Source organism: Salvelinus fontinalis, chromosome 12 (assembly GCF_029448725.1).
Source record: "Salvelinus fontinalis isolate EN_2023a chromosome 12, ASM2944872v1, whole genome shotgun sequence".
In the NCBI taxonomy this organism is placed as follows: domain Eukaryota; kingdom Metazoa; phylum Chordata; class Actinopteri; order Salmoniformes; family Salmonidae; genus Salvelinus; species Salvelinus fontinalis.
The window spans coordinates 50,608,163-50,634,131 of NC_074676.1; the positions used below are offsets into that span (position 1 = coordinate 50,608,163).

The 25,969-nt window shown below is 44.3% G+C and overlaps 1 protein-coding gene across 8 annotated transcripts in view; it reads left to right on the top strand.

The window, feature by feature from the left end:
* Positions 1–25,969, top strand: part of LOC129867585 (nuclear factor 1 A-type-like) — a 336,739-nt gene that overhangs the window by 217,234 nt on the left and 93,536 nt on the right. For all 8 annotated transcript variants that reach the window (XM_055941091.1, XM_055941084.1, XM_055941085.1 and 5 more), the window contains exon 3: positions 19,316–19,378. In XM_055941091.1, coding sequence (XP_055797066.1) covers positions 19,316–19,378 — 63 coding nt within the window. The remainder of the gene's footprint in view (positions 1–19,315; positions 19,379–25,969) is intronic.

The window sequence follows — 25,969 nt, forward strand, 5'->3', positions numbered from 1 at the left end:
AGGTAGAGATTGAGGTATAGATGTAGGTAGAGATTGAGGTATAGATGTAGGTAGAGATTAAGGTATAGATGTATGTAGAGATTGAGGTATAGATGTAGGTAGAGATTGAGATAGAGATTGAGGTGTAGATGTTGGTAGAGATTGAGGTATAGGTGTAGGTAGAGATTGAGGTATAGATGTAGGTAGAGATTGAGGTGTAGATGTTGGTAGAGATTGAGGTCTAGATGTATGTAGAGATTAAGGTGTAGATGTATGTAGAGATTGAGGTATAGATGTAGGTAGAGATTGAGGTATAGATGTAGGTAGAGATTGAGGTATAGATGTATGTAGAGATTGAGGTATAGATTAAGGTATAGATTGAGATAGAGATTGAGGTGTAGATGTTGGTAGAGATTGAGGTATAGGTGTAGGTAGAGATTGAGGTATAGATATAGGTAGATATTGAGGTATAGATGTATGTAGAGATTGAGGTATAGATGTAGGTAGAGATTGAGGTGTAGATGTAGGTAGATATTGAGGTATAGGTGTAGGTAGAGATTGAGGTATAGATGTAGGTAGAGATTGAGGTATAGATGTATGTAGAGATTGAGGTATAGATGTATGTAGAGATTGAGGTATAGATGTAGGTAGAGATTGAGATAGAGATGTAGGTAGAGATTGAGATAGAGATTGAGGTGTAGATGTTGGTAGAGATTGAGGTATAGGTGTAGGTAGAGATTGAGGTCTAGATGTAGGTAGAGATTGAGGTCTAGATGTAGGTAGATATTGAGGTGTAGATGTAGGTAGAGATTGAGGTATAGATGTAGGTAGAGATTGAGGTATAGATGTAGGTAGAGATTGAGGTATAGATGTAGGTAGAGATTGAGGTATAGATGTAGGTAGAGATTGAGGTATAGATGTAGGTAGAGATTGAGGTATAGATGTAGGTAGAGATTGAGGTATAGATGTAGGTAGAGATTGAGGTATAGATGTAGGTAGAGATTGAGGTGTAGATGTATGTAGAGATCGAGGTATAGATGTGGGTAGAGATTGAGGTATAGATGTATGTAGAGATTTACGTTATAGATTGAGGTATAGATGTATGTAGAGTGAGGTGTAGATGTATGTAGAGATTGAGGTGTAGATGTATGTAGAGATTGAGGTGTAGATGTATGTAGAGATTGAGGTATAGATGTGGGTAGAGATTGAGGTATAGATGTAGGTAGAGATTGAGGTGTAGAGATTGAGGTATAGATGTAGGTAGAGATTGAGGTATAGATGTAGGTAGAGATTGAGGTGTAGATGTAGGTAGAGATTGAGGTGTAGATGTAGGTAGAGATTGTGGTGTAGATGTAGGTAGAGATTGAGGTGTAGATGTAGGTAGAGATTGAGGTAGAGATGTAGGTAGAGATTGAGGTATAGGTGTAGGTAGAGATTGAGGTATAGATGTAGGTAGAGATTGAGGTATAGATGTAGGTAGAGATGTATGTAGAGATTGAGGTGTAGATGTAGGTAGAGATTGAGGTATAGATTTATGTAGAGATTGAGGTATAGATGTAGGTAGAGACTGAGGTGTACATGTATGTAGATATTGAGGTGTACATGTATGTAGATATTGAGGTGTAGATGTATGTGGAGATTGAGGTATAGATGTAGGTAGAGATGTAGGTAGAGATGTATGTAGAGATTGAGTTGTAGATGTATGTAGAGATTGAGGTGTAGATGTATGTAGAGATTGAGGTATAGATGTAGGTAGAGATTGAGGTAGAGATGTAGGTAGAGATTGTGGTATAGATCTAGGTAGAAATTGTGGTATATATGTAGGTAGAGATTGTGGTATGGATGTAGGTAGAGACTGAGGTGTACATGTATGTAGATATTGAGGTGTAGATGTATGTGGAGATTGAGGTATAGATGTAGGTAGAGATTGAGGTATAGTTGTAGGTGTAGATGTATGTAGAGATTGAGGTGTAGATGTATGTAGAGATTGAGGTGTAGATGTATGTAGAGATTGAGGTATAGATGTAGGTAGAGATTGAGATAGAGATTGAGGTGTAGATGTTGGTAGAGATTGAGGTATAGGTGTAGGTAGAGATTGAGGTCTAGATGTAGGTAGAGATTGAGGTATAGATGTGGGTAGAGATTTAGGTATAGATGTAGGTAGAGATTGAGGTCTAGATGTAGGTAGAGATTGAGGTGTAGATGTATGTAGAGATTGAGGTAGAGATGTAGGTAGAGATTGAGGTAGAGATGTAGGTAGAGATTGTGGTATAGATGTAGGTAGAGATTGTGGTATAGATGTAGGTAGAGATTGTGGTATGGATGTAGGTAGAGACTGAGGTGTACATGTATGTAGATATTGAGGTGTAGATGTATGTGGAGATTGAGGTATAGATGTAGGTAGAGATTGAGGTATAGATGTATGTAGAGATTGAGGTGTAGATGTATGTAGAGATTGAGGTGTAGATGTATGTAGAGATTGAGGTGTAGATGTATGTAGAGATTGAGGTATAGATGTAGGTAGAGATTGAGATAGAGATTGAGGTGTAGATGTTGGTAGAGATTGAGGTATAGGTGTAGGTAGAGATTGAGGTCTAGATGTAGGTAGAGATTGAGGTATAGATGTGGGTAGAGATTTAGGTATAGATGTAGGTAGAGATTGAGGTCTAGATGTAGGTAGATATTGAGGTGTAGATGTAGGTAGAGATTGAGGTGTAGATATAGGTAGAGATTGAGGTATAGATGTAGGTAGAGATTGAGGTATAGATGTGGGTAGAGATTTAGGTATAGATGTAGGTAGAGATTGAGGTAGAGATTGAGGTGTAGATGTATGTAGAGATTGAGGTATAGATGTAGGTAGAGATTGAGGTATAGATGTAGGTAGAGATTGTGGTATAGATGTAGGTAGAGATTAAGGTATAGATGTAGGTAGAGACTGAGGTGTACATGTATGTAGATATTGAGGTGTAGATGTAGGTAGAGATTGAGGTATAGATGTAGGTAGAGATTGAGGTATATATGTAGGTAGAGATTGAGGTATATATGTAGGTAGAGATTGAGGTATAGATGTGGGTAGAGATTTAGGTATAGATGTAGGTAGAGATTGAGGTAGAGATTGAGGTGTAGATGTATGTAGAGATTGAGGTATAGATGTAGGTAGAGATTGAGGTATAGATGTAGGTAGAGATTGTGGTATAGATGTAGGTAGAGATTGTGGTATAGATGTAGGTAGAGATGTAGGTAGAGACTGAGGTGTACATGTATGTAGATATTGAGGTGTAGATGTATGTGGAGATTGAGGTATATATGTAGGTAGAGATTGAGGTGTAGATGTAGGTAGAGATTGAGGTGTAGATGTAGGTAGAGATTGAGGTGTAGATGTAGGTAGATATTGAGGTATAGATGTAGGTAGAGATTGAGGTATAGATGTAGGTAGAGATTGAGGTGTAGATGTAGGTAGAGATTGAGGTGTAGATGTAGGTAGAGATTGAGGTATAGATGTAGGTAGAGATTGATGTATAGATCTAGGTAGAGATTGAGGTGTAGATGGAGGTAGAGATTGAAACAGTTCTAGATTCTAGATGAATAGAGAGCTCTGGAGGTAGTAGATGCATGCTGGGAAGAAGAGCTGGTGACAGACAGGAGAAGAGACATCCCAAATACAGTTAATGACCTGAACCTACACACATTTTCTTTCACCTACTGAAATATAATAGACAAATAAAGTAGACAGGGAATGTCCATGGCTGTCATCTATACTGAACAAAAATATAAACACAACATGCAACAATTTCTAACATTTTACTGAGTAACAGTTCATATAAGGAAATCAGTCAATTGAAATATATTCATTATAATCTATGGATTTCACATGACTGGGAATACAGATATGCATCTGTTGGTCACAGATAAAGGTAGGGGCGTGGATCAGAAAACCAGTCAGTATCTGTTGTGATCACCATTTGCCTCATGCAGCGCAATACATCTCTTTCGCATAGAGTTGATCAGGCTGTTGATTGTGGCCTGTGGAATGTTGTCCCACTCCTCTTCAATGGCTGTGCGAAGTTGCTGGATATTGGCGGGAACTGGAACACGCTGTCGTACACGTTGATCCAGAGCATCCCAAACATGCTCAATGGGTGACATGTCTGGTGAGTACAGTATGCAAGGCCATGGAAGAACTGATACATTTTCAGCTTCCAGGAATTGTGTACAGATCCTTGCGACATGGATCATGTTATCATGCTGAAACATGAGGTGATGGCGGCGGATGAATGGCACGACAATGGGCCTCAGGATCTCATCATGGTATCTCTGTGCATTCAAATTGCCATTGATCAAATGCAATTGTTTTCGTTGTCCGTAACTTATACCTGCCCATACCATAACCCCACCGCCACCATTGGGCACTCTGTTCACAACGTTGACATCAGTAAACAGCTCGCCCACACAACGCCATACACATGGTCTGTGGTTGTGAGGCCGGTTGGACGTACTGCCAAATTCTCTAAAGTGACGTTGGAGGTGGCTTATGGTAGAGAAATTAACATAAAATTCTCTGGCAACAGCTCTGGTGGACATTCCTGCTGTCAGCATGCCAATTGCACGCTCCCTCAAAACTTGAGACATCTGTGGCATTGTGTTGTGTAACAAAACTGCACATTTTAGAGTGGCCTTTTATTGTCCCCAACACAAGGTGCACCTGTGTAATGATAATGCTTTTTAAATCAACTTCTAGACATGCCATACCTGTCAGGTGGGTGGATTATCTTGGCAGAAGAGAAATGCTCACTAACAGGGATGTAAACAATTTTGTGAACAAAACTTGAAAGAAAGAAGATTTTGTGAGTATGGAACATTTCTGGGATCTTTTATTTCATCTCATGAAACATGGGACCAGCACTTTACATGCTGTGTTTATATTTATGTTCAGTGTATGTCCAAACCTTACTGTAAACACCAGCAACCCTCACATGGCAGTGTTGCATGCAGTGTGGAATGTGTGTGGAATTTGTATGCACTCGGACACGTGTGTGTGTGTGCGCCCTCACCCAACAGTGTGTCTCTTGCCGGCGTAAACGTTCTAACATTGCCTGAGTGCCACTCAATTACCTGGGTCTCCCGGATGAGGATGAGGCGGCTGAATGTCATGTCTGCTTGTAGAGAGCGCTGCTGTACAGCATCTCATTACAGGCCTCCCTTATCCAGCCGCACAGATAATCATATCTCACTCTCAAGCCTGTGTGTGTTATTGAGTGTGTGAAGGGGCTGGTGAAATCCTTTCTTGCTGTGTGTGTGTGTGTGTGTGTGTGTGTGCTGGCATATGAGCTTGTACGAACACACACACACACACACACACACACACACACACACACACACACACACACACACACACACACACACACACACACACTGTTTGTTTGCTAAGTGGTTGGAACATAAGGTTCCAGCGTGTGTGGGTGTTCTTATTCAGTGGTTTTAAACGTGCAGTAACTTACTGAAATTCAGGATATTGTGTCATAAATCAGACGCAATACAGACCAAAACATCATTTGTATTTAATGTACAGTATGTAATGACGGGGTCTTCAGATCAAACAGAAACGTCACAAAACATTTTCTAACTGGAAGGTGTTCCTGAAATTTCCTGTTTTTTTTATTTTTATTATTATTATTTTTTTACAACGTTTTACCCAACAGAACGGGGACCCTTAGGTTTCAGGCCGACAGGACAGGATCTGTAAACAAAGCCACCGTAACTTTATACTCTTTGTCCCTCTTTCTGAGCCCAAAAACACACACACACACACACACACACGTAAACAGCCCACACACTCCAGGAGAGCACACACACAGAGCGTTAGGCTCTATAGATGAGAAGCAGAGGGGCTCTATGTAAACACTGGGCTTATTAAATATGGAGTGCCTGGAGGGAGGTCAAGGTTAACCAAACACTGGACACAGGGAACGCAGGCCGAAACAAACTCACCCCTATGTACTCTCTCCTAGTCCTACTAACTGCTGCAGGCAGGCTAGATATTGTCTTTCTGTCTGTGTTGAAGAATCTGTACTGTACAGCCGTGCACTAAAAGGACCTCTCTGTGAAATGCAGTAGCCTGTCTTCTGTCTTCACAGTTTTAACTCTATAGTGACCAACTCTGTTTTTACTTACTGTAGCTACTTCCACTACTATCTCCATCTTGATTAGAACTGGTGTTCTAAACTCAGCAGAAAAAGAAACGGGCCTTTTTCAGGACCCTGTCTTTCAAAGATAATTTGTAAAAATCCAAATAACATCACAGATCTTCATTGTAAAGGGTTTAAACACTTTTTTCCATGCTTGTTCAATGAACCGTAAACAATTAATGAACATGTACCTGTGGAACGGTCGTTAAGACACTGACAGCTTACAGACGGTAGGCAATTAAGGTCACAGCTATGAAAACTTAGGACACTAAAGAGGCCTTTCTACTGACTCTGAAAAACACCAAAATAATGATGCCCAGGGTCCCTGCTCATCTGCATGAACGTGCCTTAGGCATGCTGCAAGGAGGCATGAGGACTGCAGATGTGGCCAGGGCAATAAATTGCAATGTCCGTACTGTGAGACGCCTAAGACAGCGCTACAGGGAGACAGGAAGTACAGCTGATCGTCCTCGCAGTGGCAGACCACGTGTAACAACACCTGCACAGGATCGGTACATCTGAACATCACACCTGTGGAACAGGTAGAGGATGGCAACAACAACTGCCCGAGTTACACCAGGAACGCACAATCCTTCCATCAGTGCTCAGACTGAGAGAGGCTGGACTGAGGGCAAGTAGGCCTGTTATAAGGCAGGTCCTCACCAGACATCACCGGTAACAACGTCGCCTATGGGCACAAACCCACCTTCGCTGGACCAGACAGGACTGGCAAAAGGTGCTCTTCACTGACGAGTCATGTTTGTCTCACCAGGGGGGATGGTCTGATTCTCGTTTATCGTCGAAGGAATGAGCATTACACCGAGGCCTGTACTCTGGAGCGGGATCGATTTGGAGGTGGAGGGTCCGTCATGGTCTGGGGCGATGTGTCACAGCATCATCGGACTGAACTTGTTGTCAATGCAGGCAATCTCAACGCTGTGCGTTACAGGGAAGACATCCTCCTCCCTCATGTGGTAGCCTTCCTGCAGGCTCATCCTGACATGACCCTCCAACATGACAATGCCACCAGCCATACTGCTCGTTCTGTGTGTGATTTCCTGCAAGACAGGAATGTCAGTGTTCTGCCATGGCCAGCGAAGATCCCGGATCTCAATCCCATTGAGCACGTCTGGGACCTGTTGGATCGGAGGGTGAGGGCTAGGGCCATTCCCCCCAGAAATGTCCGGGAACTTGCAGGTGCCTTGGTGGAAAAGTGGGGTAATATCTCACAGCAAGTCTGGCAAATCTGGTGCAGTCCATGAGAAGGAGATGCACTGCAGTACTTAATTCAGCTGGTGGCCACACCAGATACTGACTGTTACTTTTGACCCCCCCTTTGTTCAGGGACACATTATTCAATTTCTGTTAGTCACATGTCTGTGGAACTTGTCCAGTTTATGTCTCAGTTGTTGAATCTTGTTATGTTCCTACAAATATTTACACATGTTAAGTTTGCAGAAAATAAATGCAGTTGACAGTGAAAGGATGTTTCTTTTTTTACTGAGTTTAGTTGGTAGAAGCCAGGGCCTCCCGGGTGGCGCAGTGGTCTAGGGCACTGCATCGCAGTGCTAGCTGCGCCACCAGAGTCTCTGGGTTCGCGCCCAGGCTCTGTCGCAGCCGGGCGTGACCGGGAGGTCCGTGGGGCGACGCACAATTGGCATAGCGTCGTCCGGGTTAGGGAGGGTTTGGCCGGTAGGGATATCCTTGTCTCATCGCGCTCCAGCGACTCCTGTGGCGGGCCGGGCGCAGTGCGCGTTAACCAAGGGGGCCAGGTGCACGGTGTTTCTTCCGACACATTGGTGCGGCTGGCTTCCGGGTTGGAGGCGCGCTGTGTTAAGAAGCAGTGCGGCTTGGTTGGGTTGTGCTTCGGAGGACGCATGGCTTTCGACCTTCGTCTCTCCCGAGCCCGTACGGGAGTTGTAGCGATGAGACAAGATATAGTAATTACTAGCGATTGGATACCACGAAAATTGGGGAGAAAAGGGGATAAAAAATATTTAAAAAATAGTTATTAGTTGGTTGAAGTTAAATGCCACATCAAGTGTCCCAGGTGGGATTGTTCTTGAGTGACTCTCAGGTCATGTACCATTTCATTCATAGGACGGGAGGGTGGAGGAGGGGGTGTTGGAGGGAATGGAGGAGGTGGGGGGTCAATAAGCGGGTTGGGCCAATGGTGGGGGTAGAGGTTTACAGGAATAACCCCAAAAATCCGGAGGTTTGGCGAATCCACCACAATCGTTTAACAAAGCCCAGGCTCGACCCTCGGCTTGAAGAAAAGCTTGTGACGAAGACGAGAGGAGACGATACTTGTGTAAACAATAAGCCAATCCCTGTGGCTTCACCTTCCATTGATGGCAGACAGAAAGGGCTGTTTGTATTTCTGAATGACGTTTCTGCCTCCTCTTTTATTGGTCTGTGTGTTCCTGGGCTCAGTGTGTAAAAGGGCCTTTAGAAAGCAGGATTTTAACACACAATTGGATTACAGCTTCGAGCACTTGGTGGGAAAGCGGGCGGGCGGGCGAGAGAGAGACCGGCGTAGAGGGAGAGAGGGGGACTGGGTAGAGGTACAGAGGTTTGGCAGATGCATAATGACGCTGGGCGGGAGGAGCGGGCCAGGCGCTGTTCCCCTCTCAGCAAGGGCTCAGAGAGAGGGAGGGAAAGCAAGAAGAGAGGGGGAGAGGGATAGAAAGAGAGAGACTGGATAGAAAGAGAGAGACTGGATAGAAAGAGAGAGACTGGATAGCAAGAGAGCGGGAGACTGAAGAGCGAAAGAGAGAGAGAGATAACTATGGGAAGGAGAGGGTACACAGAGACTGAAGGAATGGAGGAAGTGAGAGCTGGAACTGGAGATAAGGAAAGAAACAGATCTTGAAAAAGGTGGGGGGGCAGATACAGAGAAAGACTGAAGAAAGTAAGTGCAGCAGAGAAAGAGAGGAGAGGGAGGCAGGCGACCAGACACAGGGATGACCTGAGAGAGTGTGTGTTTAATAGTGTTTAAGATTGGCCCGTTTAAGAGACGACGGCCTGCTCATAAAAATGTAGAGGCCCTGTGGGCAAACGCGTTTCTGGTCTAACCAGGTCTTATTAAAGACGGTATAGAAATGTAACGTATGCACCATAGTTACAGCCTGTAGCAAACTGTTTTGCTACAGTGTGAAGTAATGAATACGACTTTCTCGGTCTCGTGACGGCCATGAAATTACAGCCTCGTGCAGCTCGGACGGTTAATTAGTCATATGAAGTTATTGGCCCTCGTAGAAGGAGCTGTGACATTAATTCTGTAATCTATTAATGCCTCCAATGAGGGCCGATAAATTCCATGACAGTGCATATTCATAATGCTGTAACAATAACCCCTTATCCGGACGTTGATCTATGGTGCTGTAGGGGGGGGCCTTAGCCGTAGTAGTGAGGGTGGGAGGTGAGCGAGCCCTATGCCAGACGTGGCCCCTGGCTTTAGTCCTCCTCTCCTCCTCCCCTCAGACGGCGGGAGACAAAGAGTAAGAGCGGCTTGTTAGGGGACTTGTATAGAGGCTGAAGGCAACCTGAACAGGCCTTGTTTGTGCCGGGCTGTTTGTTGTTTAATGTGTGTGTTTCTGTGTGTTTTTTTCTTCTCTTTTTGTTTGAATCAGGCAGGTTTTTTGTCATCCCCCGCTCTCCTAGCTCTGAGGGTCCTCAACAGGAGCTTTGAGGGTCCTCAACAGGGAGTGATTGCAGATGTGACACACAGATTCTGGGTCTCACGCCTAATTTGCATATTTAATTAGCGAGGGGGGAAAGGCGTGTGAGAGCGCCAGGGTAGAATATGGGGGCGGGAGGGGGGATGGGGGGGGGGGGGGGGGGGGGGGGGGGGGCTGTGTGAAAATACCCCCAAACCCAGCAGCAGCCAGTCCCTTATCCCCGCTGAACCCTCCGCTTTCAGCCGCCTCTGCTCGGTTGCTGGGGGGATGTTTTGTTCCTCGGGCCTCCAGATTGCCTTTGTTTTAAGCTGTTGAAGCAGACCACAAACGCTGAGCAGAATGCAAACAAGTTCTCTCTAAATTGTTTACTTTGTCTTGTGAGTGGAGGGAAATTGATGGGCATTTATTTATTTTTTGGAGCAACGCACTCTACTTTTTTTCAGCGCTTTTGCGCCCGTTTCATGTTCCATTCATGTATGATCTGAACGTTTTTTTTTTAACGTTTTACGCGTCGTAGGTTTCTTCAGTAATGGACCATAGCACTCTCCGACTGATCAAAGCCTTTAAAAAAATCTTTATTTTAGAGATAAACATTTGGTATTTATACTTCACTGGAAGTACTCGGTCTGATTTCTCTATCCAGCAATCGCCTATACCAGAGAGAGAGAAGAAAACGCCATGGTTAGTTTTTACCTCAGCCTTGTTAAAACAACTACCTAATCTTGGAACTATTTCAGTGCTCTGGCAAACCTCTTGTACCCATTTCAGAAGAACACAAGCAACCCTTTTCAGTGAATCAGCTTTCAATCTATGAGTAGCAGCAATACCAGGCCCTGTCATCCTGTCACCCTAGCAGGCCTAGAGTCATATCTCTCCTTCCGACTTCCAAAGTGGAGATAGGTAATATTTATCCCACTCCCAACAATTTTATCTGTCAGATCGATACAAGCCAGCAGCAGCTAAATCACCCAGAGGGTATGTTCCTCTGCCATTTTGGCAGCAGTAAAAACCATAAATAGGAGAGGAGCCAACTTCTTCCCCACAAGAACGGCGCTTGTTAAACGTCACTTCCATCATTGCTGTCACCGCTAATGACACTGTTACACATTCTCAGGTGGGGCAAAAATTGTCCGTGAAGTGTATTTTTTCCCCTGGTTTATGAGCGATGGAGGCTGTTGTTGCGGCTTATGTTTTGACCAAAAGTCTAATTCTCCTTTACCTTTCCACCTACAAATTCCCCCGCTCCTTACTCATTCCACCTCCAACAGACACCTCAGAAACCCCCCCCTGACACCTGACACATCACACCTTTCAATACAGACACCCACAGCTAGCTTAGTGGACTGTCGGTACAGTAAAGACGCGGACACACTGGATAGTACTGTAAAGACACTGACACACTGGATAGTACTGTAAAGACACTGACACACTGGATAGTACTGTAAAGACACTGACACACTGGATAGTACTGTAAAGACGCGGACACACTGGATAGTACTGTAAAGCCGCTGACACACTGGATAGTACTGTAAAGACGCTGACACACTGGATAGTACTGTAAAGACGCGGACACACTGGATAGTACTGTAAAGACGCGGACACACTGGATAGTACTGTAAAGACACTGACACACTGGATAGTACTGTAAAGACGCGGACACACTGGATAGTACTGTAAAGCCGCTGACACACTGGATAGTACTGTAAAGACGCTGACACACTGGATAGTACTGTAAAGACGCGGACACACTGGATAGTACTGTAAAGACGCTGACACACTGGATAGTACTGTAAAGACGCGGACACACTGGATAGTACTGTAAAGACGCGGACACACTGGATAGTACTGTAAAGACGCTGACACACTGGATAGTACTGTAAAGACGCTGACACACTGGATAGTACTGTAAAGACGCTGACACACTGGATAGTACTGTAAAGACGCTGACACACTGGATAGTACTGTAAAGACGCTGACACACTGGATAGTACTGTAAAGACGCTGACACACTGGATAGTACTGTAAAGACGCTGACACACTGGATAGTACTGTAAAGACGCTGACACACTGGATAGTACTGTAAAGACGCTGACACACTGGATAGTACTGTAAAGACGCTGACACACTGGATAGTACTGTAAAGACGCTGACACACTGGATAGTACTGTAAAACTGTAAAGACACTGACACACTGGATGGTACTGTAAAGATGCTGACACACTGGATAGTACTGTAAAACTGTAAAGACACTGACACACTGGATAGTACTGTAAAGATGCTGACACACTGGATAGTACTGCAAAACTGTAAAGACACTGACACACTGGATAGTACTGTAAAGACGCTGACACACTGGATAGTACTGTAAAGATGCTGACTCAGAAACCCCCCCCTGACACCTGACACATCACACCTTTCAATACAGACACCCACAGCTAGCTTAGTGGACTGTCGGTACAGTAAAGACGCGGACACACTGGATAGTACTGTAAAGACACTGACACACTGGATAGTACTGTAAAGACACTGACACACTGGATAGTACTGTAAAGACACTGACACACTGGATAGTACTGTAAAGACGCGGACACACTGGATAGTACTGTAAAGCCGCTGACACACTGAATAGTACTGTAAAGACGCTGACACACTGGATAGTACTGTAAAGACGCGGACACACTGGATAGTACTGTAAAGACGCGGACACACTGGATAGTACTGTAAAGACACTGACACACTGGATAGTACTGTAAAGACGCGGACACACTGGATAGTACTGTAAAGCCGCTGACACACTGGATAGTACTGTAAAGCCGCTGACACACTGGATAGTACTGTAAAGACGCGGACACACTGGATAGTACTGTAAAGACGCTGACACACTGGATAGTACTGTAAAGACGCGGACACACTGGATAGTACTGTAAAGACGCGGACACACTGGATAGTACTGTAAAGACGCTGACACACTGGATAGTACTGTAAAGACGCTGACACACTGGATAGTACTGTAAAGACGCTGACACACTGGATAGTACTGTAAAGACGCTGACACACTGGATAGTACTGTAAAGACGCTGACACACTGGATAGTACTGTAAAGACGCTGACACACTGGATAGTACTGTAAAGACGCTGACACACTGGATAGTACTGTAAAGACGCTGACACACTGGATAGTACTGTAAAGACGCTGACACACTGGATAGTACTGTAAAACTGTAAAGACACTGACACACTGGATGGTACTGTAAAGATGCTGACACACTGGATAGTACTGTAAAACTGTAAAGACACTGACACACTGGATAGTACTGTAAAGATGCTGACACACTGGATAGTACTGCAAAACTGTAAAGACACTGACACACTGGATAGTACTGTAAAGACGCTGACACACTGGATAGTACTGTAAAGATGCTGACACACTGGATAGTACTGTAAAGACACTGACACACTGGATAGTACTATAAAGACGCTGACACACTGGATAGTACTGTAAAGACGCTGACACACTGGATAGTACTGTAAAGATGCTGACACACTGGATAGTACTGTAAAGCTGCTGCCACACTGGATAGTACTGTAAAGACGCTGACACACTGGATAGTACTGTAAAGACGCTGACACACTGGATAGTACTATAAAGCCGCTGACACACTGGATAGTACTGTAAAGCTGCTGACACACTGGATAGTATTGTAAAGACACTGACACACTGGATAGTACTGTAAAGACGCTGACACACTGGATAGTACTGTAAAGATGCTGACACACTGGATAGTACTGTAAAGACGCTGACACACTGGATAGTATTGTAAAGACACTGACACACTGGATAGTACTGTAAAGACGCTGACACACTGGATAGTACTGTAAAGATGCTGACACACTGGATAGTACTGTAAAGACACTGACACACTGGATAGTACTATAAAGACGCTGACACACTGGATAGTACTATAAAGACACTGACACACTGGATAGTACTATAAAGACGCTGACACACTGGATAGTACTGTAAAGACACTGACACACTGGATAGTACTATAAAGACGCTGACACACTGGATAGTACTATAAAGACACTGACACACTGGATAGTACTGTAAAGACGCCGACCCGCTGGATAGTACTGTAAAGACGCCGACCCGCTGGATAGTACTGTAAAGACGCTGACACACTGGATAGTACTGTAAAGACGCTGACACACTGGATAGTACTGTAAAGACGCTGACACGCTGGATAGTACTGTAAAGACGCTGACACGCTGGATAGTACTGTAAAGTCGCTGACACGCTGGATAGTTTTGTAAAGACGCTGACACGCTGGATAGTACTGTAAAGACGCCGACCCGCTGGATAGTACTGTAAAGATGCTGACACGCTGGATAGTACTGTAAAGACGCTGACACACTGGATAGTACTGTAAAGACACTGACACACTGGATAGTACTGTAAAGAAGCTGACCCGCTGGATAGTACTGTGAAGATGCTGACACACTGGATAGTACTGTAAAGATGCTGACACACTGGATAGTACTGTAAAGACACTGACACACTGGATAGTTTTGTAAAGACACTGACACACTGGATAGTTTTGTAAAGACACTGACACACTGGATAGTATTGTAAAGACACTGACACACTGGATAGTACTGTAAAGACGCTGACACACTGGATAGTACTGTAAAGACGCTGACACACTGGATAGTACTGTAAAGACACTGACACACTGGATAGTATTGTAAAGACACTGACACACTGGATAGTACTGTAAAGACGCTGACACACTGGATAGTACTGTAAAGACGCTGACACACTGGATAGTACTGTAAAGACACTGACACACTGGATAGTACTGTAAAGACGCTGACACACTGAATAGTACTGTAAAGACGCCGACCCGCTGGATAGTACTGTAAAGACGCCGACCCGCTGGATAGTACTGTAAAGACGCCGACCCGCTGGATAGTACTGTAAAGACACCGACACACTGGATAGTACTATAAAGACGCTGACACACTGGATAGTACTGTAAAGACGCTGACCCGCTGGATAGTACTGTAAAGACGCCGACCCGCTGGATAGTACTGTAAAGACGCCGACCCGCTGGATAGTACTGTAAAGACGCCGACCCGCTGGATAGTACTGTAAAGACGCCGACCCGCTGGATAGTACTGTAAAGACGCCGACACACTGGATAGTACTGTAAAACTGTAAAGACGCTGACACACTGGATAGTACTGTAAAGACGCCGACACACTGGATAGTATTGTAAAGACGCTGACACACTGGATAGTACTGTAAAGACGCTGACACACTGGATAGTACTGTAAAGACGCTGACACACTGGATAGTACTATAAAGACGCTGACACACTGGATAGTACTATAAAGACACTGACACACTGGATAGTACTATAAAGACGCTGACACACTGGATAGTACTGTAAAGACACTGACACAATGGATAGTACTATAAAGACGCTGACACACTGGATAGTACTATAAAGACACTGACACACTGGATAGTACTGTAAAGACGCCGACCCGCTGGATAGTACTGTAAAGACGCCGACCCGCTGGATAGTACTGTAAAGACGCCGACCCGCTGGATAGTACTGTAAAGACGCCGACACACTGGATAGTACTGTAAAGACGCTGACACACAAGATAGTACTGTAAAGACGCCGACACACTGGATAGTACTGTAAAGACGCCGACACACTGGATAGTACTGTAAAGACGCTGACACACTGGATAGTACTGTAAAGACGCTGACACACTGGATAGTACTGTAAAGACGCCGACACACTGGATAGTACTGTAAAGACGCTGACACACTGGATAGTACTATAAAGACGCCGACCCGCTGGATAGTACTGTAAAGACGCCGACCCGCTGGATAGTACTGTAAAGACGCCGACCCGCTGGATAGTACTGTAAAGACGCCGACACACTGGATAGTACTGTAAAGACGCTGACACACTGGATAGTACTGTAAAGACGCTGACACACTGGATAGTACTGTAAAGACGCTGACACGCTGGATAGTACTGTAAAGACGCTGACACGCTGGATAGTACTGTAAAGTCGCTGACACGCTGGATAGTTTTGTAAAGACGCTGACACGCTGGATAGTACTGTAAAGACGCCGACCCGCTGGATAGTACTGTAAAGATGCTGACACACTGGATAGTACTGTAAAGACGCTGACACACTGGATAGTACTGTAAAGACACTGACACACTGGATAGTACTGTAAAGAAGCTGACCCGCTGGATAGTACTGTAAAGATGCTGACACACTGGATAGTACTGTAAAGATGCTGACACACTGGATAGTACTGTAAAGACACTGACACACTGGATAGTTTTGTAAAGACACTGACACACTGGATAGTTTTGTAAAGACACTGACACACTGGATAGTATTGTAAAGACACTGACACACTGGATAGTACTGTAAAGACGCTGACACACTGGATAGTACTGTAAAGACGCTGACACACTGGATAGTACTGTAAAGACGCTGACACACTGGATAGTACTGTAAAGACACTGACACACTGGATAGTACTGTAAAGACGCTGACACACTGGATAGTACTGTAAAGACGCTGACACACTGGATAGTACTGTAAAGACACTGACACACTGGATAGTACTGTAAAGACGCTGACACACTGAATAGTACTGTAAAGACGCCGACCCGCTGGATAGTACTGTAAAGACGCCGACCCGCTGGATAGTACTGTAAAGACGCCGACCCGCTGGATAGTACTGTAAAGACGCCGACACACTGGATAGTACTATAAAGACGCTGACACACTGGATAGTACTGTAAAGACGCTGACACACTGGATAGTACTGTAAAGACGCCGACCCGCTGGATAGTACTGTAAAGACGCCGACCCGCTGGATAGTACTGTAAAGACGCCGACCCGCTGGATAGTACTGTAAAGACGCCGACCCGCTGGATAGTACTGTAAAGACGCCGACACACTGGATAGTACTGTAAAACTGTAAAGACGCTGACACACTGGATAGTACTGTAAAGACGCCGACACACTGGATAGTATTGTAAAGACGCTGACACACTGGATAGTACTGTAAAGACGCTGACACACTGGATAGTACTGTAAAGACGCTGACACACTGGATAGTACTATAAGGACACTGACACACTGGATAGTACTGTAAAGACGCTGACACACTGGATAGTACTGTAAAGCCGCTGACACACTGGATAGTACTGTAAAGACACTGACACACTGGATAGTACTGTAAAGCCGCTGACACACTGGATAGTACTGTAAAGCCGCTGACACACTGGATAGTACTGTAAAGACGCTGACACACTGGATAGTACTGTAAAGACGCTGACACACTGGATAGTACTGTAAAGACGCTGACACTGGATAGTACTATAAAGACACTGACACACTGGATAGTACTGTAAAGACGCTGACACACTGGATAGTACTGTAAAGACGCTGACACACTGGATAGTACTGTAAAGACACTGACACACTGGATAGTACTGTAAAGACGCTGACACACTGGATAGTACTGTAAAGCCGCTGACACACTGGATAGTACTGTAAAGCCGCTGACACACTGGATAGTACTGTAAAGACGCTGACACACTGGATAGTACTGTAAAGACGCTGACACACTGGATAGTACTGTAAAGACGCTGACACACTGGATAGTACTATAAAGACGCTGACACACTGGATAGTACTGTAAAGCCGCTGACACACTGGATAGTACTGTAAAGAAGCTGACCCACTGTCAGTACTGTAAAGACACTGACACACTGGATAGTACTGTAAAGACACTGACACACTGGATAGTATTGTAAAGACACTGACACACTGGATATTAATGTAAAGACGCTGACACACTGGATAGTACTGTAAAGATGCTGACACACTGGATAGTACTGTAAAGACACTGACACACTGGATAGTATTGTAAAGACACTGACACACTGGATAGTACTGTAAAGACGCTGACACACTGGATAGTACTGTAAAGATGCTGACACACTGGATAGTACTGTAAAGACACTGACACACTGGATAGTACTGTAAAGACGCTGACACACTGAATAGTACTGTAAAGACGCCGACCCGCTGGATAGTACTGTAAAGACGCCGACCCGCTGGATAGTACTGTAAAGACACTGACACACTGGATAGTACTATAAAGACGCTGACACACTGGATAGTACTGTAAAGACACTGACACACTGGATAGTACTGTAAAGACGCTGACACACTGGATAGTACTGTAAAGACGCTGACACACTGGATAGTACTATAAAGACGCTGACACACTGGATAGTACTGTAAAGACGCTGACACACTGGATAGTACTGTAAAGACGCCGACCCGCTGGATAGTACTGTAAAGACGCCGACCCGCTGGATAGTACTGTAAAGACGCCGACCCGCTGGATAGTACTGTAAAGACGCCGACACACTGGATAGTACTGTAAAACTGTAAAGACGCTGACACACTGGATAGTACTGTAAAGACGCCGACACACTGGATAGTATTGTAAAGACACTGACACACTGGATAGTACTGTAAAGACGCTGACACACTGGATAGTACTGTAAAGACGCTGACACACTGGATAGTACTGTAAAGACGCTGACACACTGGATAGTACTATAAAGACACTGACACACTGGATAGTACTGTAAAGACGCTGACACACTGGATAGTACTGTAAAGACGCTGACACACTGGATAATACTGTAAAGCCGCTGACACACTGGATAGTACTGTAAAGAAGCTGACCCACTGGATAGTACTGTAAAGACACTGACACACTGGATAGTACTGTAAAGACACTATGAGAGGCAGGTGGAGTCACTGCGGTGGCATCAACCAACCAAACTAGACTAGTCAAGACCAGCCAGTAATCTACAGTAGCTTTACCCCACAACCTGTCTGCAGACTGTCTGTCTGTCTTAAAGCTACTGTTGCAGTCCTACGCTGTGGGGCTCTGGCTGTGCCAGTATACAGTCGATTCACAGGCCAGGAGGGGAGACAGACAACGGCATCGATCGCAGAGCTGGAGACACGGGGACTAGGGTTTCACCTGCGCGCGAACACACACACACACAGAGTAGCCTACGGGTTGGGTTTGCTCTCTGTGGGCAACCCCGACCGCACACACACGCACAGTTACAGTACTATAGTGACAAATGCGAAGAGACCAATGTGTTTGTGGAATGACGCTATGCAAGTCCAATTGATAGAAATGAGTATTGTGGCTAAAGAAATCAAATCAAGTCAAATTGTACAATCTTATCTTATCGTTTATATATATCCATGAGATTTCCTTGTTGAATAAAACCGTGCCATTTTGGCTCATCTGAAAGTTGGACTGCTTGTGAGACCCTTGCTCCAGTCCCTTACGGCCTCTCACCTTCCTCTCTCTCTCTCTCTCTGCAGATGGCCAGTCAGAGAGTCCCAACCAGCAGAGTGAGTCTGATATCAAGGAGCAGCCTGAGAACGGTAAGAGTCTAATGACTGTACTGTACAAATACTGTAGCGTACTAGTAAAATCATTTACCTCTGTCTCAACCTAATATAACATGAGTATGCAAAACTTTTGGAACGCCTGCTCTTTCCATGACAGACTGACCAGGTGAATCCAGGTGAAAGCTATGACACCGTTATTGATGTCACCTATTAAATTCTCTTCAGTCAGTGTAGATGAAGGGGAGGATACGGGTTAAAGAAGGATTTTTAAGCCTTGAGACAATTGAAATATGGATTATGTATTGGTGCCATTCAGAGGGTGAATGGGAAAGACAAAAGTGCCTTTGAACAGGGTATGGTAGTAGGTGCCAGGCGCACCGGTTTGTGTCAAGAACTGCAATGCTGCTGGATTTTTCATGCTCAACAGTTTCCCGTGTGTATCAAGAATGTTCCACCACCCAAAGGACATCCAGCCAACTTGACACAACTGTGAGAATCCTTGGAGTCAACATGGCCCAGCATCCCTGTGGAACACTTTCGAAAAATTGTGAAGTCCATACCCTGATGAATTGAGGCTGTTCTGTCGGCAAAATGGGGTGCAACTCAATATTAAGAAGGTGTTCCTAATGTTTTGTGCATTCAGTGTATAGCACACGTTGTCACCGGTCACCTCAACCTAATCTGTAGTTCACAGGTCACCTCAACCTAATCTGTAGTTCACAGGTCACCTCAACCTAATCTGTAGTTCACCAGTCACCTCAACCTAATCTGTAGTTCACCAGTCACCTCAACCTAATCTGTAGTTCACCGGTCACCGCAACCTAATCTGTAGTTCACCGGTCACCTCAACCTAATCTGTAGTTCACCAGTCACCTCAACCTAATCTGTAGTTCACCGGTCACCTCAACCTAATCTGTAGTTCACCTGTCACCTCAACCTAATCTGTAATATACCGGTCATCTCAACCTAATCTGTAGTTCACCGGTCACCTCAACCTAATCTGTAGTTCACCGGTCACCTCAACCTAATCTGTAGTTCACCGGTCACCTCAACCTAATCTGTAGTTCACCTGTCACCTCAACCTAATCTGTAATATACCGGTCATCTCAACCTAATCTGTAGTTCACCTGTCACCTCAACCTAATCTGTAGTTCACCTGTCACCTCAACCTAATCTGTAGTTCATCTGTCACCTCACCCTAATCTGTAGTACACCGGTCACTTTAACCTAATCTGTAGTTTGCCAGTCACCTCAACCTAATCTGTAGTTTACCAGTCACCTCAACCTAATCTGTAGTTCACCGGTCACTTTAACCTAATCTGTAGTTCACCGGTCACCTCAACCTAATCTGTAGTTCACCGGTCACCTCAACCTAATCTGTAGTTCACCGGTCACCTCAACCTAATCTGTAGTTCACCGGTCACCTCAACCTAATCTGTAGTTCACCTGTCACCTCAACCTAATCTGTAGTTCACCTGTCACCTCAACCTAATCTGTAGTATACCGGTCACCTCAACCTAATCTGTAGTTCACCTGTCACCTCAACCTAATCTGTAGTACACCGGACACTTTAACCTAATCTGTAGTTTACCAGTCATCTCAACCGCATCTGTAGTTCACCTGTCACCTCAACCTAATATGTAGTTCACCTGTCACCTCACCCTAATCTGTAGTACACCGGTCACTTTAAACTAATCTGTAGTTTGCCAGTCACCTCAACCTAATCTGTAGTTTACCAGTCACCTCAACCTAATCTGTAGTTCACCGGTAATCTCAACCTAATCTGTAGTTCACCGGTAATCTCAACCTAATTTGTAGTTCACCAGTCACCTCAACCTAATCTGTAGTATACCGGTCACCTCAACCTAATCTGTAGTTCACCGGTCACCTCAACCTAATCTGTAGTTCACCTGTCACCTCAACCTAATCTGTAGTTCACCTGTCACCTCAACCTAATCTGTAGTACACCGGTCACTTTAACCTAATCTGTAGTTTACCAGTCACCTCAACCGCATCTGTAGTTCAACAGTGACCTCAACCTAAGAATACACACACCTCACACAACCCCTCTAGAATACACACCTGATCACACAGACACGTCACCTGAACACACGACTGGTGAATCCCAAATGGACCCTTATCCTCTAACCCCTACATTCTGTTCTAGATATAAAGGGTTAAGGTATGGTTGATAGCTATGTTGACAATTACATCCCACACAGGATACATCCTGGAAACTACAGTTGAATGGCCTGATATACAATTCTCTATTTTGTCTGTCTCTGTCTCTGTCTCTGTCTCTGTCTCTGTCTCTGTCTCTGTCTCGCTCTCTCTCTCTCTCTCTCTCTCTCTCTCTCTCTCTCTCTCTCTCTCTCTCTCTCTCTCTCTCTCTCTCTCTCTCTCTCAATTCAATTCAATTCAATTCAATTCAATTTGCTTTATTGGCATGACGTAACAATGTACATATTGCCAAAGCTTATTTACAATATAAAAAATGAGAATCAAAATGGTCAACGGGACAACAGTAACAACAATAACTAAGTGTCAAAATAACCATACATTCAACAATAACAATAAACATACAGTAGAGTACATGTGCAGGTTGATTGGTCTGTCAGACACTGTCCCTCAACTTATGGCAGGCAGCAATGTAGTGCGCTGCCAACCCACAGCTCTCTGCGTCCTCCCCCAACAGGACGGGTAGCCTATCCTCATCAGAGAGGTCTTTGAAACCTTGAATAAGAGTTTCAAATTTGGGGAAATGACACTCTCTAGTTGTTTTATATTTTTGACATTTTGTCAGGAAATGCAGCTCCGTCTCAGGTTCTGCTGTTGTGCAGTGGTTGCACAGCCTTTCCTCTACAGGGAGCCAGGTTTTCCTGTGTCTACCCTTCTCTATGGCAAGGCTGTGCTCACTGAGCCTGTACTTTGTCAAGGTTTTTCTAAGCTTTTGATCAGTAACCATAGTCAAATAGTTAGCCACGGTGTACTGTCGATTTAGGGCCAGATAGCACTGCATTTTGCTCTGTGCTTGTGCTTGTGTTTCCCAATAAGCAATGTAGTTTTGTTTTGACTGTGTTGTAATTTGGTTTATTCTGATTGATTGGATGTTCTGGTCCTGAGGCTTCAGTGTGTTAGTAGAACAGGTTTGTGAACTCAGCCCCAGGACCAGCTGGATGAGGGGACTCTTTTCTTTGCTCAGCTCTTGGTATTGCAGGGCTTGGTAGTGATATGAGAGGGGGTCACTGTATTTTAGATGTTTCCAAAACTTAATTGCTCTTTTTTGAGTTTTTATTATTAGTGGATATTTGCCTAATTCTGCCCTGCATGCATTGTTTGTAGTTTTTCTCTGGACATGTAGGAGAATCTTACAGAACTCTGCATGCAGGGTTTCAATGGGATGTTTGTCCCATTTGATGAAATCTTGTTTTGCAAGTGGACCCCACACCTCGCTGCCATAAAGTGCAATTGGTTCAATGACATATTCAATTAGTTTTAGCCAAATTTTAATAGGTATTTCAATTTGAATTTGCTTTTTAATTGCGTAGAATGCCCTGCGTGCTTTCTCTCTCAGTTTATTCACTGCCTCATTAAGGTGTCCAGTTGAGCTTATTTTTAAACCTAAGTAATTGTAGTGTGTGCAGTACTCTATATATTTTGTACCAATTGAGAACTTTGGTCTAATTCCCTGAGATCTGGATCTTCTCTGGAAAATCATTATTTTAGTCTTTTTGGTGTTTACTGCCAGGGCCCAGGTCTGGCAGTACTGCTCTAGCAGATCTAGGCTCTGCTGTAGGCCATGTGCTGTGGGTGACAACAGGCATAGGTCATCTGCGAAGAGTAGGCATTTAACCTCTGAATTATGGAGACTAACACCAGGGGCTGAGGATTTATCTAGAATAGTGGCCAATTCGTTGATGTAAATATTGAAGAGTGCAGGGCTCAGATTACAACCCTGACGAAGGCCCCGCCCCTGGTTAAAGAATTCTGTTCTTTTCTTGCCAATTTTAATGCTGCACGTATTGCCAGTATACATTGATTTAATTATGTCATATGTTTTACCCCCTACACCACTTTCAATAACTTTGTAGAACAGTCCTGTGTGCCAAATAGAATCAAATGCTTTTTGGAAGTCGATAAAGCAAGCGTATATTTTGGTATTATTTTGGTGGACATGTTTACCTATCAGGGTGTGTAGGGTGTAAATATGATCGGTCGTGCGATGTTTTGGTATAAATCCAATTTGGCTTTTACTCAAGACATTGTGCTTATTAAGGAAGTTTAGAACTCTTACATTTATAATACTACAGAAAACCTTCCCCAGGTTACTGTTCACACAAATGCCTCTGTAATTGTTAGGGTCAAATTTGTCTCCGTTTTTAAAGATTGGGGTTATGAGTCCTTGATTCCAGATGTCAGGGAAATAACCTACACTCAGGATCAAATTAAACAGTTTTAATATGGCCAATTGAAATTTTGCACTAGTGAGTTTGAGCATCTCATTTAGGATGCCATCAGGTCCGCATGCCTTTTTAAATTTGAGAGCCTGAAGTTTCTTATAGAGCTCCTGGTCAGTAATTGGGGAGTCCAGTGGATTTTGGTTGTCCTTTATAGCTTTTTCTAATCCATTCAACTTCTCATGAATTTGGCGTTGTTCTGCGTTTGTGTCAATTTGAACGGTGTTGTAGAGTGTTTTAAAATGGGTTGTCCATATGTCACCATTTTGTATCGCTAATTCCTCTTGTTTAGATTTCTTTAATTTTTTCCAATTTTGCCAGAAGTTGTTTGTGTTTATGGACTCCTCAATTAGCATCAGCTGCTTTCTGTTGTACTGGGCTTTTTTGGTTCTGAGTGTACGTTTATAGAGTTTTAAAGTCTCACAGTAATGAAGGCGTAATTCACCATTATTTGGGTCTCTGTGCTTTTGGTTGGATAGTGTTCTAATTTTTTTTCTTATAATTTTACAATCTGCATCAAACCAGTTGTCATCTGTGATCTTTTTTGTTTTGTTTTTTATCAATTTCAATTGTGCTTCTTTTGCCGTTTGCCTGAATATATAGTTGATGTTTTGTACTGCTAGATTGATGCCTTCTTTACTGTGAGTGAATGTGGTATCCAGAAAGTTATCTAAGAGTGTTTGGATATTTTGGTTCCAGGTTGCTTTCTGGTATTCTTCTGTGCTGTTTTGGGCCCATCTGTATGAATTTCTGATGTTGTACAGCTTACTGGGCTGTGAATGTGTGGTTGTTTCCATGTCAGTTCTTTTGAGGAACAATGTAATTTGGCTGTGATCAGACAGAGGTGTTAGTGGCTTGACAGGGAATGAGCTGAGAGAGAAGGGGTCAATGTCTGTGATCATATAGTCTACTGTGCTGTGGCCAAGAGGTGAGCAGTAGGTGAATCTCCCCAAAGAGTCCCCCCGTAACCTACCATTGACAAAGTACAGACCCAGGCTTCTACAGAGCTGCAACAGATCCCTTCCGTTTTTGTTGACGGTGCTGTCACTGTTGTTTCTATGGGGGAGATTAAGGCAGTTAGAAACAGTATGGCCTGTAATAAAGCTGTCCCCTCGTGTGCTCGTTAGATCAGGTAGTGTTCCTGTGCGCGCATTTGTGTCCCCACAGATGAGCACATTTCCCTGGGCCTGGAAATGGCACGTCTCTTCCTCAAGGGTGGGGAAGATCTCCTCTGAGTAATATGGGGATTCTGAGGGGGGGATATAAATTGCGCAAAGGAACACATCTTTTTCTGTCAGTACAAGTTCTTTTTTCAGTTTTAACCAAATGTGATATTTGCCAATTTTGAGGGGGTCAATTAGATGTTGTAGTTCGGATTTGTACCAAATGATCAGTCCTCCAGAGTCTCTGCCTCTATTGACAGAGCTGTGTTTCTGTGACGGTACAATTACCTCTCTGTAACCTGTGGGACAGTGAGTGACAATGTCAGCCTTACACCATGTCTCCTGAAGAATGATGACATCAACATCTTTAAGGTTTTTGTTGAACTCCAGTGCTAAACTCTTCAGTCCAAAGGTTGATGAGTTTAGGCCCTGAATGTTCCACATGCTAACTGATAGCGATTTCATGTTACAAAAGAAAGAATAGCAGTCAGAAATACTGTGACTACTAACTATTAAGTTGTTAAGAGCGAGATAAACAGGATAACAGCTAACATTCCTTCTGTTATATATATAAACATTCCTATTCATTGAACAAGTACATTTGAGTACAATAGGTGTGTGTGTGTGTGTGTGTGTGTGTGTGTGTGTGTGTGTGTGTGTGTGTGTGTGTGTGTGTGTGTGTGTGTGTGTGTGTGTGTGTGTGTGTGTGTTTTAGTGCAGTTTAGTGCAGATGTATTGGAGGAGCTGTTTAATCTCACTTAATCCTACAAGGTTCTCCTGTCCTCTGACGACCTCTGCGTAGCTGCGCTGGTCCTGCTGTTGGGCCCTGTGGAGTGGAGGGGGACCAGGTCTGGGCCGTGGGGCTTCCTCTCTGGTCTGGTAGGGGTGGTGGTCTGATGCGGGGTAGTAGGCTGGGCCCGGTCCGGTCTGGCTAAGCCGATGGAAGTGGTGATGGTCTGGTGGTGGGTGGGGCCTGTGGGGAGCGCTGGGTCTTGTGTGGCGTT